At 36.7% G+C, this 14,927-nt stretch overlaps 1 protein-coding gene across 1 annotated transcript in view; it reads left to right on the plus strand.

The window, feature by feature from the left end:
* The window catches only part of TASP1 (taspase 1), a 95,786-nt gene that overhangs the window by 54,775 nt on the left and 26,084 nt on the right, over positions 1-14,927 (plus strand). Inside the window, exon 11 of the mRNA XM_085311924.1 lies at positions 7,853-7,963. Coding sequence (XP_085168050.1) covers positions 7,853-7,963 — 111 coding nt within the window. The remainder of the gene's footprint in view (positions 1-7,852; positions 7,964-14,927) is intronic.

The following is a 14,927-nucleotide window of genomic DNA, read 5'->3' on the forward strand; positions in this document are numbered from 1 at the left end:
AACAATGTAAAATACAAACATCAATTTTAATGGAACTACAATTCTTCTTTATTCTGACTATTTCTTCTTAGAGGCACATCTTAAATCCATGTTCATGATAATAGATACAAGTAGTTTTTTCAATAGTTGAATTTATCTGACATTTCTCATTATTTGAAAGTGAATGAATCAGTGATACRTCAAATTTTAACTATTTAATCTTTTTTTTCTGTCTGTAAAATTATAGAAATGCTGGACCTGTTGCTCTTCAGAGTGATATTAGTTTATTTTACCTGTATTAAATATTTAAAGCTGTTTGTCAGAGAAGCTGTTTTCCCACCTTTTCTCAGAGAAGATGGTTTGTACAAGAGTTTGTCCTGATGTTGAATATATCTTTTGTTGTCTTTGTGAAACCTACTGCCTTCTGACCTTCTGAAAAATTCTTGTTCGCACATTCTTAGGATGTATTTGTTAGCTTGGAAGTTAAATCATCCAAGAATTTTCTGTTTATAACATGAATTCTCTGTTGATCCATCTTTTTGAATTGTGTAGAACTTTATTTCCAGGTGTTCTTCCTGGTGGCAGGTCAGTAGATTAAAAATTTCTCCTGCTGGTTTGTAGGCAAGGTGAAGGGGAAAACAGTAGCTGATAGGAGTGAAAAAAGCTAAAAATTACACAGTTTTCATTCAGTACTGTAGTGCATTATGCTTCAGCATTTTGTGTCTTTTCAGTAGTAGAATTTACGACCAGAAGTGTTCTTTAAATTTTTGTTCTGGTATGTAACTAACTGGATCAGTATCTTACCGCCCAAATATTTTTATTTTACTTTATTTTTTAATATCATTGACTTGCTAGTTTTTAGTTAGCTCTTTCTATAGGTGCTGGTAATGATAACCAGAGCTTACTAAAATACAGGCTGTCATTCTGTTTCCATTAGGCACAGCTAGAAGCTACTTGAGGAAACAAAGTAGAAGTGCTATGGTCTTGTAATTTGTTAGTTGATACTAGGCATTGTATTCAACTAAAAGTGATATCAGAATCAGAACAACTTAATATGGCCAGGTTTAAACTTTGCTGCATGAAATAGATAATGAAATACAGATAACCTGTAATTTCTGTCATTAGCTTCTGAGAAGAGAAGAGTCATACTTTGGCAGTAAACAGATTAATTTTTCCATTCTCGAATGAATGTGAGTAATACAAGTTTCCATTTCGTACTCCTTTAGAACAAGTTCCAACACTTTACGCTGAGGTACTGTACATTTCAATAGCTAGACAGGCTCCGGCAGCTTGTCAAAACCCCCGTAAGCTCTCCGCTTATGGCTTGCAGAAAGAAAGCTAGATTTTCATTTCTCCTTCCATTCAGCAGGAGTTTCTTTCATGTCTGAAAATTGAAAACGTGTGTTTTTCAGTGTGGTGCAWGGATGTGTGTGTGCCCTCTGGCGCACCTGTTTCTAATTTCCTGACTTGAAAGCATCTCCCATCAAAAGGAGCAGAAAAACAATTTCTTTCTGACACGCTGCTCAGAGGCCCGTGCTTTGGGAAGRCCTTCCTTTCGCTTGCCATCTTGGTTCCATTGGTAGAGCTTTATAAGATGCAGAGCACACATTGTATGGGATGTTCAGTCTATACTGTGCTGGGTTCTTTCCCCTCTTGATACAGTTATTTAACCCTTAGAAATCTACTAGAGAAGTCACTGTGTTGAGGAAAGACAGTGATGTAGTCCTTGGCTTCTTAGGTGAAGCTCAAATYAAGGACCAAAATCTGTAGCAGGTTAAGGTTTGCATAACCTGTGAACTAAGTAGAATATTGGTTACTCTTTGATACAGAAAGTTGATTATTCAAATTTAAATATTCTAACTCATGTTTCTAACTTCTCAGGTGTGCAGTGTAAAACAGTATCCAGTTTAATAGCTGAAAATCAAAGGTGTTACAATCTTGAAAACTGATGATTAGGTTGATGTGAAAGTTGGGTATGTGCTAGCCAGTAAATGATTTGCTACAGAACAAGTAGCTATTAACTATAAGAGAACAATAAGGAAGCAAAAATGCAAATTTTGAAGCTCTAGCTTTCGTTTTACTGACTTGTCTGTTTTCTCGGCTCAGCACCTGACATTTCCGCGGGTAGCATCGTGATTGTTCTGCATAGCTACTGTGCTCCAGTATGTACCTATCCCTTGGTATGCTATAGAATTACTTATTTCACTTACTGAGAAGTGAAATGGAACAAAACTTTCAAAAAGACTGTAAGGTTTAAAACCATGGTATGTGTGCAGTTAAATAGTACTTGAAGTGCAAAGAGTTGGCCTGGCTCTACTAGTGGTTCATATATTCATAAAAACTGAGTTTTCTAAGCTTTGTTTGTTGCTAATGYGATATGCAGAAAATGCTAAAAATGTGAATCAGAGGATGTACTTAGGTTTATGAACTGTAACAAAAAATATATTTTTTAAAATTTAAATGGATGGGAAAGGTGCATAGTTCAAATTTACATCTCTTAACGTAATTATATGCAGCCTTGATAGACATCTTGTGTAGGTATTGACATTTAAGTACAAAAGAGTTACATTATAGAATATTTGCCCAATATTGGAATATTGAATGACAATGGGAAAATTATTTTCATTTGTCAGCACAGAAGGTTTCTGTGRTTAGCTCCTAGCTTTCATAACTGTGTGGTAAGGCATGAGTCTCCCTAGTTTACAGCACTGTTCCACCTTACAGGTAGTTCTGCTTTGCCCACTCTGGGATTCACTGATCAACAGTATCTGGTGCACGGGGCATGGAGTGGAGRAAGGAGCACTGTGCTATGCTCAAAACTCAAAAATGCCTGTCATGGGGCTTTGTGCTTTTCTGTGCTGTTTTTGGACCAAGAGGTAACTGGAGAGGACTACTCATAGGTACATAAATGTTTAGTTGTAATAGGATAGCAGAAGAAAAAGAGACTACAAAAAAAACAGGTTGTATCTTCCTGGATATTTATTGTGGGGGCCATGTTTGAATCAAGGAGGAGTGTCAGAGCTTGGAGTAGAAAAGTGGTATTATTCTCAGGAATTATGTTTGAATACCCATAGAGGGAGAGAAGTTGTTTTACTACTAGTCAGCTTTACATTTTGAAAGAAACGATATTAGAAGTAGTACTATGGCCTGATCCAAGATGATTTGTGTCTCTGACAACCAATTTTGATGCTTTCTRTATGATCTGCAGGAATAAAGTGGTTTTCAGGCAGGATAAGAAACTTCTAGTTGAAGAAAGTATAGCTTTATTAGAGACTATCAAGCCTCATCCCTGTTGAATTCCCTTGTCATAGGAGCCTGTTCCTACCATGTGCCTCTGGAGCCTTTATGAATCTGGGTTTTAAGCATATTTCCTGATTAGAATGCTAGAGGTTTGCTTTTCAAAATGAAAACAGAGACTCTTGCCTAATCCCATGAAGTCAGGAACCAGAATTGTGAGGGAATGACTCCTCTCCTTAGAGAGATGCTTGGATTGCATGTGTTAGATCTTTCAATTTTTTCTTTCATTTGTCAAAATAGAATATTCTTTTCCCATAGAAACATTGCTCACTTTACCRGCAGTGATGTAGTGATCCTAAAGAAGAATCGCTTGCTCCTGCAGACATGGGCGACAGCAGTTACAGCTGAAATATTTTTGTCAGATAATATTTTTGTCAGATGGTGGGTTATGAGTAGGCGAAACTATGTTGCACAATGTTACTATGCTAGGAAAATAATTTTGTTGTATAGATGAAACAGGTTACTCTGTAGGAAGCATGAGGTTAACCCAGCAAATTTTTCTGTTCCAGACAGTGATCTCCATTTGGCTCACTCTTGCGTGAAGGTTTGTGGAAGGTTTGGTCTGTCACTGCAGAGTGTTTGTCTCTGAGATATAACAAATTTAGGTTACTGAAGAAATTGTCATCCTAACTGGGAAAGGAAAGTAAAATGATTTAAACTCCATTTACAGTAAGGTTACTAAAACAAGCTTAGTTGGACTTGTGGAATTGAGAATTCTTGTTAGGAGTCCCTTTTGGTTTGATTTAACTATTTTACAGTGAGAAGATGCAAAGTATCATAATACATATAGCTAAACAGAGCATAATGTAAGATAATTAAGCAAATGAATAGGAATTACATTTTCTTTAGTTTATGAGCCTGATTTGGAAATCTGCTAAAGTATATTTCATTGTTACTGTTTTCATTCATGTTAATTCAAATTTTTCAGAAACTGGCTAATGCCGATGGTTAGGTTAAAAGTAAATGAAACTTTAAGTTTGAACTCGCAACTTGATATCATAAGTTATAAATCGGGTTTAATTATGGTGATTCTGTATGCACTTATTTTGTCTAGCCCTAGTATTATCTACAGTATTTTCTCAATTTGAGACTATAGAGACCATAGCTAAGCCTGCAGACAGCTTACCCTCTAGGATTTGGCTCTAACTGGAGATAGTAGGAAAAATAAGTCTGTCAGAATAATTATGGTGATTCTTTTCCCCAGTCTTAATCTGGGCAAAGAATGTGAAACTACGTAGTTGTCTTTCTTTTTGAAAAATGGGTATTCCTACATTGAAAACTGAAGTAACAAATTTTTCTTTTCAAGACGGGGGGAGAGGAGAAGGRTGAAGGAGGAGTGGGGGTGCAAGGGGAGATTATGTTTATTAGTTAAATGTCCCTGCAGATAGCTGGCATATGATGTGCTGAAAGATTTTTACATGCACTGCCAGCAGCAGTCAGTAAGCCTTATAGGTTGACATAAATATGACAAAAAGAAATTACTTTGTGGGGATGTAGAGATGTGTGATGTGTTAGTAGAATTGAAGGCTGCTTTCCTTGTGGTGCATCGTGGATCAGATCAGTGAGCTGCAGCTGCTCTGAGCCCATTTTAAGTTTGTTCCCCCTTTCTCTCTCTCTCTCTCTCTCTCTCTCTCTCTCTCTTTTTCTTTTTAGCAGACTTGATGTTATGGGAACTGTTCAATAAAATCATTCTCTGGGGGAAAATAAGATTCTACATCATGCTAAAAATGCCTATTGTCTTTTTGATGCCAGTTTAGGAATTACTTAAAATTTCTGAATGTCTCTTTTTATTACAACTTAGAGATGCATAGGCTCACTCTGATTTTTGTTATTAATTTGCTTGACTTACGTTATAAACTCAGTGCTTCTTACCTCACAGAGTATGCATTTTACCTTTAAAGATGTTACAGGTTTTGTTCAAGAACAGATCAACTTCCTAATTTTTTACTAGAGCATATTCTTTTTTTAGTTTTATTCTTTATAGCTAAATTTCATAAWGATGAAATTCTCGTAGTAAAAAAGTGATAGCCATATTGTGGTCTATCGTCAAACTGCATTTTGCAGTCTTTGTGGTTTTTGCATTTTTTTGCATTATTTTTGTCTTGTGTAAATACTAGATATCTGTCGATTACATTGGGACCAGAAGCTTTCTAGCATGGAAGCAATGAGGYAAAAAATAGACCTTCTTGCAAGCAGCTGTTGAAGGCATTGTATTGCATGATCTTGTAGAAGATAATAWCCTTCTAACCAGGAGACTTTTCTCAGTAGTTTGAGAGGTTGACAGTCTGTACAAAAACACTTCTTGTGTTCTCAAGGAGTGCTTCCCTTTGCCATGTAATTGTTGTAATATTTAGGTCTTTTATTTCCTCTAAATTTACAACTGTGTTTTACTCAATCGGCTTGCTCTACAAGAAACTTCCTGTCTTTTTGTTTTGCCAGCAGTATGTAGATTCAGTGCTGAAGTAGCCTGCTTCAAATGCTTCRGTTTAACTGAATTGTATTAATGCCCCTCAGAAGGAGTGCATAGCTGAAGACTAAGATGTAATTTTGGTGATTGAAGATAGCGAGCTTTTGGGACAAGYGTTCACAATTTTTCAGTAGTCTAATTCTTGTGCTTATTCTTTGTCTTCTAATGCGTGCATTTTTGTTGTTTTTTAATCATGGAAATGGGGTGCGGAGGTTGAATAGAATCTCTTTTTTCTGATGTTTTGGCAATCTTGGAAGAACAGTGTTTTTAAAACCATTTTGCCTGTGAGGGAAGGGGTATCAYTGTGTGATAAGTAATCCAAAAATAGATTCCTGGAGTAGGTTACTGTATGAATTAGGAATTAAAAGTGGTGGCAAGAACAAGAAGCAAGTCTATGATGAGCTCAAAGACCCAGTACTAAACCTGAGTTGCCTGCRTGTATTTGTGCAATGTTGTGTCCAAACCAATAAGTTCTCTAAACTCAGAATATTGGGAAGCCCTGAGAAGAGACACGCAGMAGGCTACACTGGAGCCAGTTTGAGTTGGGTTTATTTATTAGCTGTTTCTTTGTGCCAGCTCTAGACTGGCTTCATCCAGAGTCACTCAGTTCTCTCTGTTCTGGCTTGCAAGTAATTCCAGTAAAGTAAAAGTTATCCATGGTGACTGAGCTGCCTTTGTCTGAAGCCAGCTGAGGTCTGATGTCCTACGAACTCCAGCTCTTTGCCATATTAAAGCAGCTAGAGGGTTTCCAGTCRTAAACTGTCTCTGGAAACTGCAAAGATGTATTTATGCAACTCTGCAATTGAGCTAAATTCAGCTGGATTATAACTGATTTCTGTATGGAGCTAGCACAGTGCATCTTTGTTTTGGTTAATGAGAAATATATAGATAATTGGGAGTTGAAGGTATATGACTTTTCTCTATATATTCTGGAGTTTAAGGCAGTTTTAGGCCCTGGTATATTATTAAATTACAAGTCTGACCAAACTGCAATCACCTAAATGTAGGTAATTAAAATCATTGATCTTTTTTTGTTTTTCCTAACTAGATAACACATTTCAGCTAGACTGGTATTCAGGTAGACCTCCTCTCTCTGGCTTGCTTATATGCAATTGAGCAAAAATGTCAACAAATGGAAGACCTACTAGCATAATGACTTTTATAWACATCCAGAAGGTATCACCAATGTATTTTCCTATCCAAGAGAACTTTGAGCAGATAAACATAAACATATACCTTACTGTCTTACTGCAGCTGTATGTCCCCAAAGAATGTTATGGGAATGGAAAAGAGTGCAGGAGAAAAATGGCAGGTGTAAAGGCATTCCTGCAGAGTAAAACTCTAAAAAACTGATATCCTTTTTGTCTTGCTCATTGACAGGTGTAAGGGGATAGTTATGGAAAGCTCTGAGGCAATAAGTAGTTGTTTTGCTTAAGTTTTTTGATTTCTTAAAGACAAACATTTAAAAATTATAGGAATTTTTCTCAGGAATCCCAAGAGCAGGCAAGTAGGCACTCTGTCAAAAAAGCATAGTTGTATGGTAAATTCAATTACTCTATYGTTGATGAAAAGCTGAATCAGGTGGATTAAATAGTAGATGGCATCATGCAAAGGAGTTACTGGGGCATTATCTCTWGATATTCTTGATTTAAATATATGATTTTTATAAAATTAAGCTGTTAAAAAGATACAGTATTTTCTATAGTGAACTGTGAATGCATGCATTGGTCATATGCTTTGTGAGCTAATAACTCACAATAAGAAATGCTTCCAAGGATCGTTCCTGTGAGAATGACTAGTAAGTGGATTATTTGAGAGAAAATTACAGGGTCTGGATAAAGAGTCAGAGACAGTCTTATTGTTTCTTCTTGCTCTTTTGTTCTGTTTCTTCTCTTTTTACCTTTTTGTTTATGACTGTGCAGCAGAACTTCCAGTAAAGTTCTGAGAGAAACTGCTGGCATAGTTGAACTTTCAGATGACTTAATATTGCTTTCTTAAAAAATATTGCGTATGTCTGTTGTACAGCTTTCTTTTTGCCTGTGACATTGCAAAATAGTTACTGTCTTCATAGTGATATCTATATTTTGATTAGTCCTAATATTTCTGTAGGTTGTGGAGAGCACCTTGTACGAACCATACTTGCCAGAGAATGTTCATGTGCTTTGCAAACAGAAGATGCCCACCAAGCTCTCCTAGAGACTATGCAAAACAAATTTATTGGTAAGTATACGATCCAAGTTACCTARACAGTATAAAACATTATTTAAAATGCAAGTAACTATATTAAATAAAATGAAGATACTTACATCTGTGATTACTCTTAAAGTCTTATGTTGTAAGTTGGGGTTGGATTAAGTATTGTGTTACATTGAAGGAGTGTTAAATCAAACTACAGAAGAATATTGTAAGAACTCTAAAGGAAAACCTGTGGAACTGTCTCACTTCATATGTGAGTCATGTAGTACTCAAAGGTTTGAAGGAAGAATTTCCTGGCTGAATCCCTGGCTGTGTTGTGCAGTTGCATGTTTTAGAATTGGTGGTTTAGCAGCATTAACAAAAATTATTCATCGTGTAACCATTTTAAATATAATAGACATCAAAACCCACTTCATGTTCTAGAGTGCTTTGGACAGACAAATTCTGAATTGCTATTTATGTGATGAAATTAGTCTTCAYTGAAGATTATTACAAGATAAATGCTGGATTTTTTTCTTAATTTGAAAGGATTACGCATAAGTGCTTATATGCCCATTATGCTTATTTATTTTTTTGTAAATGTAGTTTTTTGTTTTCTTCCTTTAATTTATAATCAAAATGTGTATATGAAGTTTTATAATACCTGTATTAATATAAAATTTGGAAGCATAGATTCCAATGAGATTTCTGGCATATATGTTGATTTGCATTGATTTATTGGACAAAAACGTCTAACATTTTTGAAGCACAGTTTAAAGCTTTCACTTGGTTGAGTGTAGCGTGAATATGCATTTTGCTGTGACTGTGTCTTTGTGTTCATTGCTGCTTTGTGGTATAGCCTCTGAAAGTGTTGTTCTAAAAAAATTCTTTATTATAATRAATTGCCTGTCTAAATCTCAGCCTAGTATTACTTGACAATAAGATTCAGTAGAGATGTGTGTTCTGTCTAGGAATTCAAAGTTGTAGAGGGTCCTGGAAAAGCTGATAAATTAGCCAATCTGTCTGGGACCAGACCTCTAGCTAACTCACTAGAAGAAACTAGCCCTGAAGGAAAGCATGCAGTAATCAGCTTTCTTACATGCAGACAAACTGAAATTAGGATAAAGAAGAGCATGGTTTGGGCTTCTTGTTTAAATAGGTGAAAATATACTAATGAAACTTGTGTTTCGTTACAGAATACTTTGTGGTCTTTTTCTCTCTTTGCAGTGGAACAGGTTTTGCAGTTTTGGTGAACTTAAAGTTAAGAAAAATTGTAGATGAGACATTGGGAGAATGTGAAATGAACAAGTACTGAAAGCTAAATAATGGTTCATGTAGTCTCTTGGGTTTTATGTATTGTCTTTAGAAACTTCATATATTAACAGATTATCAGCAGTTGTTATGGAGTTGTTGAAACTAATTTTTTATGCTATCTAATGACTTTTTTGGTAGGAGAAATGTAGTAGAATTGCATCAAATCATCACCAAAGTGTTCTGAAATGCTAACTAAATGTTTAGAACAATCCTAGTGGAATAAAATGGGTTAAAATGATTTCAGTTAAAAAATTAGTACCATTTTCACATTATTTGTTTGCTGATTTGTAAAACTGTTATTTCAAGAGGTACATACTTGTTTCATCTCAAATTAGTTAGAATAGTGCTTTCATTCACGATGTTATGCGCGTACTCTTAACTGTGAGGGCATATGTTAACTATGAAAATAAAATCATTAATAAACATTGCTAAGGCAAGGCTTACCCCTTCAGATACTTTTCTTCTTATTTAAATAAGAGAAAAGGTGGACTTTGCAGCATGCCCAAAAGTCAGATGAAGCAGGAAATATTTTGGTTGTTTACCTGAAGCTTTAATATTCACAGACACCTTTGACCTTCAAAATTTCGTGTGGACAACAGAAACATTTCTTGCATGCTGTTTTGTCAAACTATATTTTTATGGTGTTTTAATTAGAATTGAGAGGGACATATGCTCGCTTTTTTGGGCCTTGGTGTAGGAACCACTGTCTTGTCAACCAATACTTTGCAATGTATTTATTTCAATTTATATTGTTGAATCCATCTGTTTCTGACAGCATTGTATTTGAACATTTGAGGAGAAGCCACCTTTGTGTTAGAAGGCTGCACCTGATAATCTACTACTATACTTTAGCCATTTATAGGTGCTGTAAAAATGCAGAAAAAAATAATTGCAGCATCTTCCCCAAAGAGATTATAATCTACGTAGCACCGTTGCACCGTTGTAACTTTGCATACTTAATCACTTACTGCAGTGCATAGTGGCATGACATCAGGGACTATATACCCAAGAGGAGCCTTTAGGAAGGATTTATGCATGTGAGAGCGTCACTGATTTGTAGTACTACTTTGAAGTTGTGTGAATGCGACCTAAATTCGRGAAGATCAGTTCTTTTAGTTTATCCTCTCTAAATCTATAGTACAGTCTATCGCTGTAGGAATACTAAAGAAAATACAAATTTTACATATTCTTATCGGATTTCACATTAACACAGACAAAAAAAGGAGAAAGCTACTGCTAAAATAATTCTTTAATTATACTTCATATTTAACTATTTAAGTTAAGTAGTTAATAGGTTAAGAACTATTTAAGCTGCTTTAACTTTTTTTTTTAGATTGAATACGTTTTGCTACAAGTTGGTGTAGCAGATGTTTTAAATGTGGCATATATATATATTTATATGTGTGTATGTATATATATGTGTGTGTGTATATACATACATACATATATATATATATATATATATTTTACTTAAAATGCTTGCGAATAACATACTGAATGTTGCTACGCTTTTTGTGTTATACCTGGAATATACCTGGAACTATCAGTTGTGGGGTAGTGGAGGCTAAGTGAGAAAACTGGAAATTACTAAGAATCTTTTAAAACTTGCAAAGATGAAAATGGAAAGAGATGAGAGAGGTAATATCAAAATGGTTGTCTTAATGTTAAGAAAATATGAAGAAAATTGTTTTATAATTCCCTTTTATAATTTCATGTTTTAGTTAGTGATATATCTTACTCATATTTTTAAAAATTTACTACTGCAGGTTTTTCATATCTAACAGTTAAGATACGTATTACCCTTTCCCAGGGGTATTTTGGAGCAATGGCGAAGGAAGAGGAAAGATGCACCCACCCATTTTGTGTAGATGAACTGCTTAAATTCTGTGTCTTGATTAGAAAAGCTAAACTCTAGTTTGTCCTTAGTTGCCCTTAATTGAAGACTGGTTGAGGAAACCTCAAAATCAAGATAAATGTTGCTGCTTACATGTGACTTGCTACTAAAAAATTTATAGCCATTAGTGTAACTTTGGGAGATCTTGGAAATTCTGAAGACAGAATGCAAACTTAGTTCTTGCTAATGTAAGCAAAGAGYTGAAAAATGCATTACACTGTTAGGCTTATACTAAGTAGGTTTTTTTCTGTGAATTTTTGTAAAAGTTGATATGTTAGTTGGTATCTTAGGATATATGGTATGATGCGTTGTGAAACAACTGGATAGCAAGGGCCTGGCTTGCTAATGGTATGGATTATATCCTTGATACTCTTTCTTAAATTTAGTCAAGTTAAATTTTTGCTAGAGTTACAATAGACCAAGCCAATAATAATAATAATAATAATAATAATAATAAAGTTTTAACAAAGGAGAGCTTAAGTGGCTGGTCAGAAGTCAAAGTGTAACTGACTTGTATTGGAGGGATAAACATCTGATTTTGATGGCTTTTGCTATCAGATTGGTGCTTCCTGTTTACAGAACTCTTCGTATATCCACAGAGCCCTCAAAATCTTTCCTGCTAAGGAATGCCTGGCTTAAAGAGTGAGAGCTGTTTAAACAGCAGGTGGTGAGAAAACTAATGGCAGATGTGCTTCTCTCATCCTTTCTGAGAGTCAATTTATTATGGATAATGCACGGTTGATGATTGAATTGGAGGTGAAAGAAATTAAGTTTAGACTTTTGCAAATTGGGATTGTTATCTTCAGAAGAAGAATGCTGAAGCTTGGTACACAGTGCAAGAATGATACTCGGTAAACACACCTTTCATACACAAGAACAGAGGATTTTATTACTCATCGTTCCTTTAAAATGTAGCCAAGTTTGTGGAATGTAGACTTAGAGTAAATGTCTGTGTCATCTCACTGGCAGGAAATCTAGGCTATTAACAATGGCTSTGTTATGAATTGTAGTTTAAAATTTCTTGTAAAGCATTAAAATAAGGATCTGAAAAACATGGATGGAATCTGATATTCTATCCTTCAGAAGAAAAATATTTTTAAATCTTTCTATATTCTTGTTTTTTTAATTGTACTTCAATTTACATATGAACAAGGTATATTACTGCTTATAACAATAAGATAATTTTCTAATACTAGAAAACCATTTTCTGTTAGTTTTGGGGAAATTAGTAGAAAACAAAACTAAATTTAAAGGTGGGTTCTAGCTGAAGACAAAGTCTTAAGTTCTTGCAAGATTTAGATTCTTTCCAGGATGTAGGAAAAAGAATGCAATGGATAATCTCTCAGAGAAGGCAGATATTCAGCACCTTTATTTATTTATTTATTGCTTAGCCTTTTGTTATGTTATTGTCATTTCATTTGAGAGATGTGACAGTAGTTGAGAGAGTAGTTCTAAAAATATTTATAACTCCTTGGAGGCACTCACCTGATTTTGAAAGTAGAGTCTGCTAAGATCAGTTGTTTGTTCCAATGTTGTTCATGGATTCAGAWTCACAGAATGGTTGAGGTTGGAAGGGACCTCTGGAGATCATCTRGTYCAACCTCCCTGCTCCAACAGGGTCACCTAGAGTGTGTTAGACAGGATCACATCCAGGCAGGTTTTGAATATCTCCGGAGAAGGAGACTCCATAACCTCTCTGGGCAACCTCTTCCAGAGCTCTGTCCCTCTCACAGTAGAGAAATTCCTCCTCATATTCAGGCGGAACTGCCTGTGGTTCAGTTCATTCCCTTTGCCTGTGTCCTGTTACTTGGCATCACTGAAAAGAGTCCAGCCCCRTCCTCTTGACCCCGCCCTTAAGGTATTTTTMGGCATTGATAAGACCCCCCTCAGTCTYCTCTTCCCCAGGCTGAACAGGCCCAGCTCTCGCAGCCGTTCCTCATAGGGCAGGTGCTCCAGCCCTCTGATCATCTTTGTAGCCCTWYRCTGGACTCTCTGCAGTAGCTCCATGTCTCTCTTGTASTGGGGAGCCCAGAATTAGACACAGTACTTGATGTGACCTCACCAGAGCTGAGTAGAGGGGCAGGATCACCTCTGTTGACCTGCTGGCAACACTCTTCCTAATGCACCTCAGGAGACCATTGGCCTYCYTGGCYACAAGGGCACATTGCTGGCTGAATGGCAGCTCAGCCTTCTAGGGTATCAGCCACTCCTAGTTTAGTATCATCAACAAACTTGCTGAGGAGGCACCACTCTGTACCTTCATCCAGGTCATTGAGGAATAAGTTGAACAGGATGGGACCCAGTACTGAGCCTTGGGGGACCCCACTAGCTCCAGACCTCCAACTAGACTCTGCTGCTGATGGCGACCCTCTGAGCTCTTCCTTTCAGCCAGTTCTCAATCCACCTCACTGTCCACTCGTCTAACCCACACTTCCTGACCTTCTCTGKGAGGATGTTATGGGAGACAGTGTCAAAAGCCTTGCTGAAGTCAAGGTCCACAATGTCCACTGCTCTCCCCTCATCTACCCAGCCAGTCATGCCATCATAGAAGGCTCTCAGATTGGTTAAGCAGGCTTTCCCCTTGGTGAATCCCTGCTGGCTACTCCTGATCASYTTATTTTCTTCCATATGCCTGGAGATGACATCCAGAAGGAGCTGTTCCATCCCCTTTCCAGGGATGGAGGTGAGGCTGACTGGCCAATAGTTGCCTGGGTCCTCCTSCTTGCCCTTTTTGAAGACTGGAGTGACAYTGGCTYTCTTCCAGTCCTCAGGCACCTCTCCGGTTCTCCAGGACCTTTCAAAGATGATGGAGAGTGCCCTGGCAGCAACATCCACCAGCTCCCTCGGTACCTGTGGGTGCATCCCATTAYGGCCCATCGATTTGGGGATGATCATTGCAAATAGAAATGCTGAAGCATGCAACGACTTGCCTACCAACGTTGTGAAGACAGATGTCTTGAGAAGCATCAGGCTTTCCCCAGTGTGTCCTGTCATACTGAACAAGTGCTGTGATACAATGGTGCTGCAATGCTATTTATGCCCTACATGGTTTACCAGGAAATGTATGCTGATTGATCGTCTCTCTTCTTGTGATACTACATGTAACAACTGTGTGCTACCTACTTTCCTTTAGTGGAAATAATAACTTGGATTTTTCTTCTCTACCCAGTTACTAATCCTCACTGAATATGCAAAAGTCTAGGTTTTTTTGAAGCCTCCCTCCGCCAATAGGTTAAAAAGGTTATTTGGGATGAGGAGGCTGCCTAGTGGACACACAGTGCAGGAATTTAATTTCCCTTAGAAATCAATGTAGAAAGAAATCACTTGAAACCCGTTTTCTGTGTCCCTTGGGTATGATACTGGGCACATGAAGGATCTTAATTTTCAAGAAATCATGTAATTTGAGGAAGATTGGCCTAAAATGACGTTAAACTCTGAAATGAAGAACCTAGTTAGCTCTAATTTCTTMGGAATTTATGTAGCCAAAAGATGATGTTATCCTGTGCCAGAAAAAACTTTACTAGGAGGAAAGAGTGGTGTAAGATTATCAGTTGTATTACATTGCTGAAAATGCAACTTTCATTTCTTTGTCCTTTCTTTTACTAACATACCTCCTGCGTGARTGGGAAGCTACACAGTAGTAACTTCACAGCCATTTGTCTGTCCCTATAGKACTATGTGTTACACACATACATACCAGTGCATGGGCATAAATGTACATACATATGTGTCTTGCACATTCAGGAAAAAAGAAAAATAACTTTACCGTATAGGCAATCACATTTGAAATCCATTTTTCTT

This window comes from Rhea americana, unplaced genomic scaffold, assembly GCF_003343005.1.
Source record: "Rhea americana isolate MKP2758 unplaced genomic scaffold, rheAme1 scaffold_109, whole genome shotgun sequence".
Taxonomy (NCBI): domain Eukaryota; kingdom Metazoa; phylum Chordata; class Aves; order Rheiformes; family Rheidae; genus Rhea; species Rhea americana.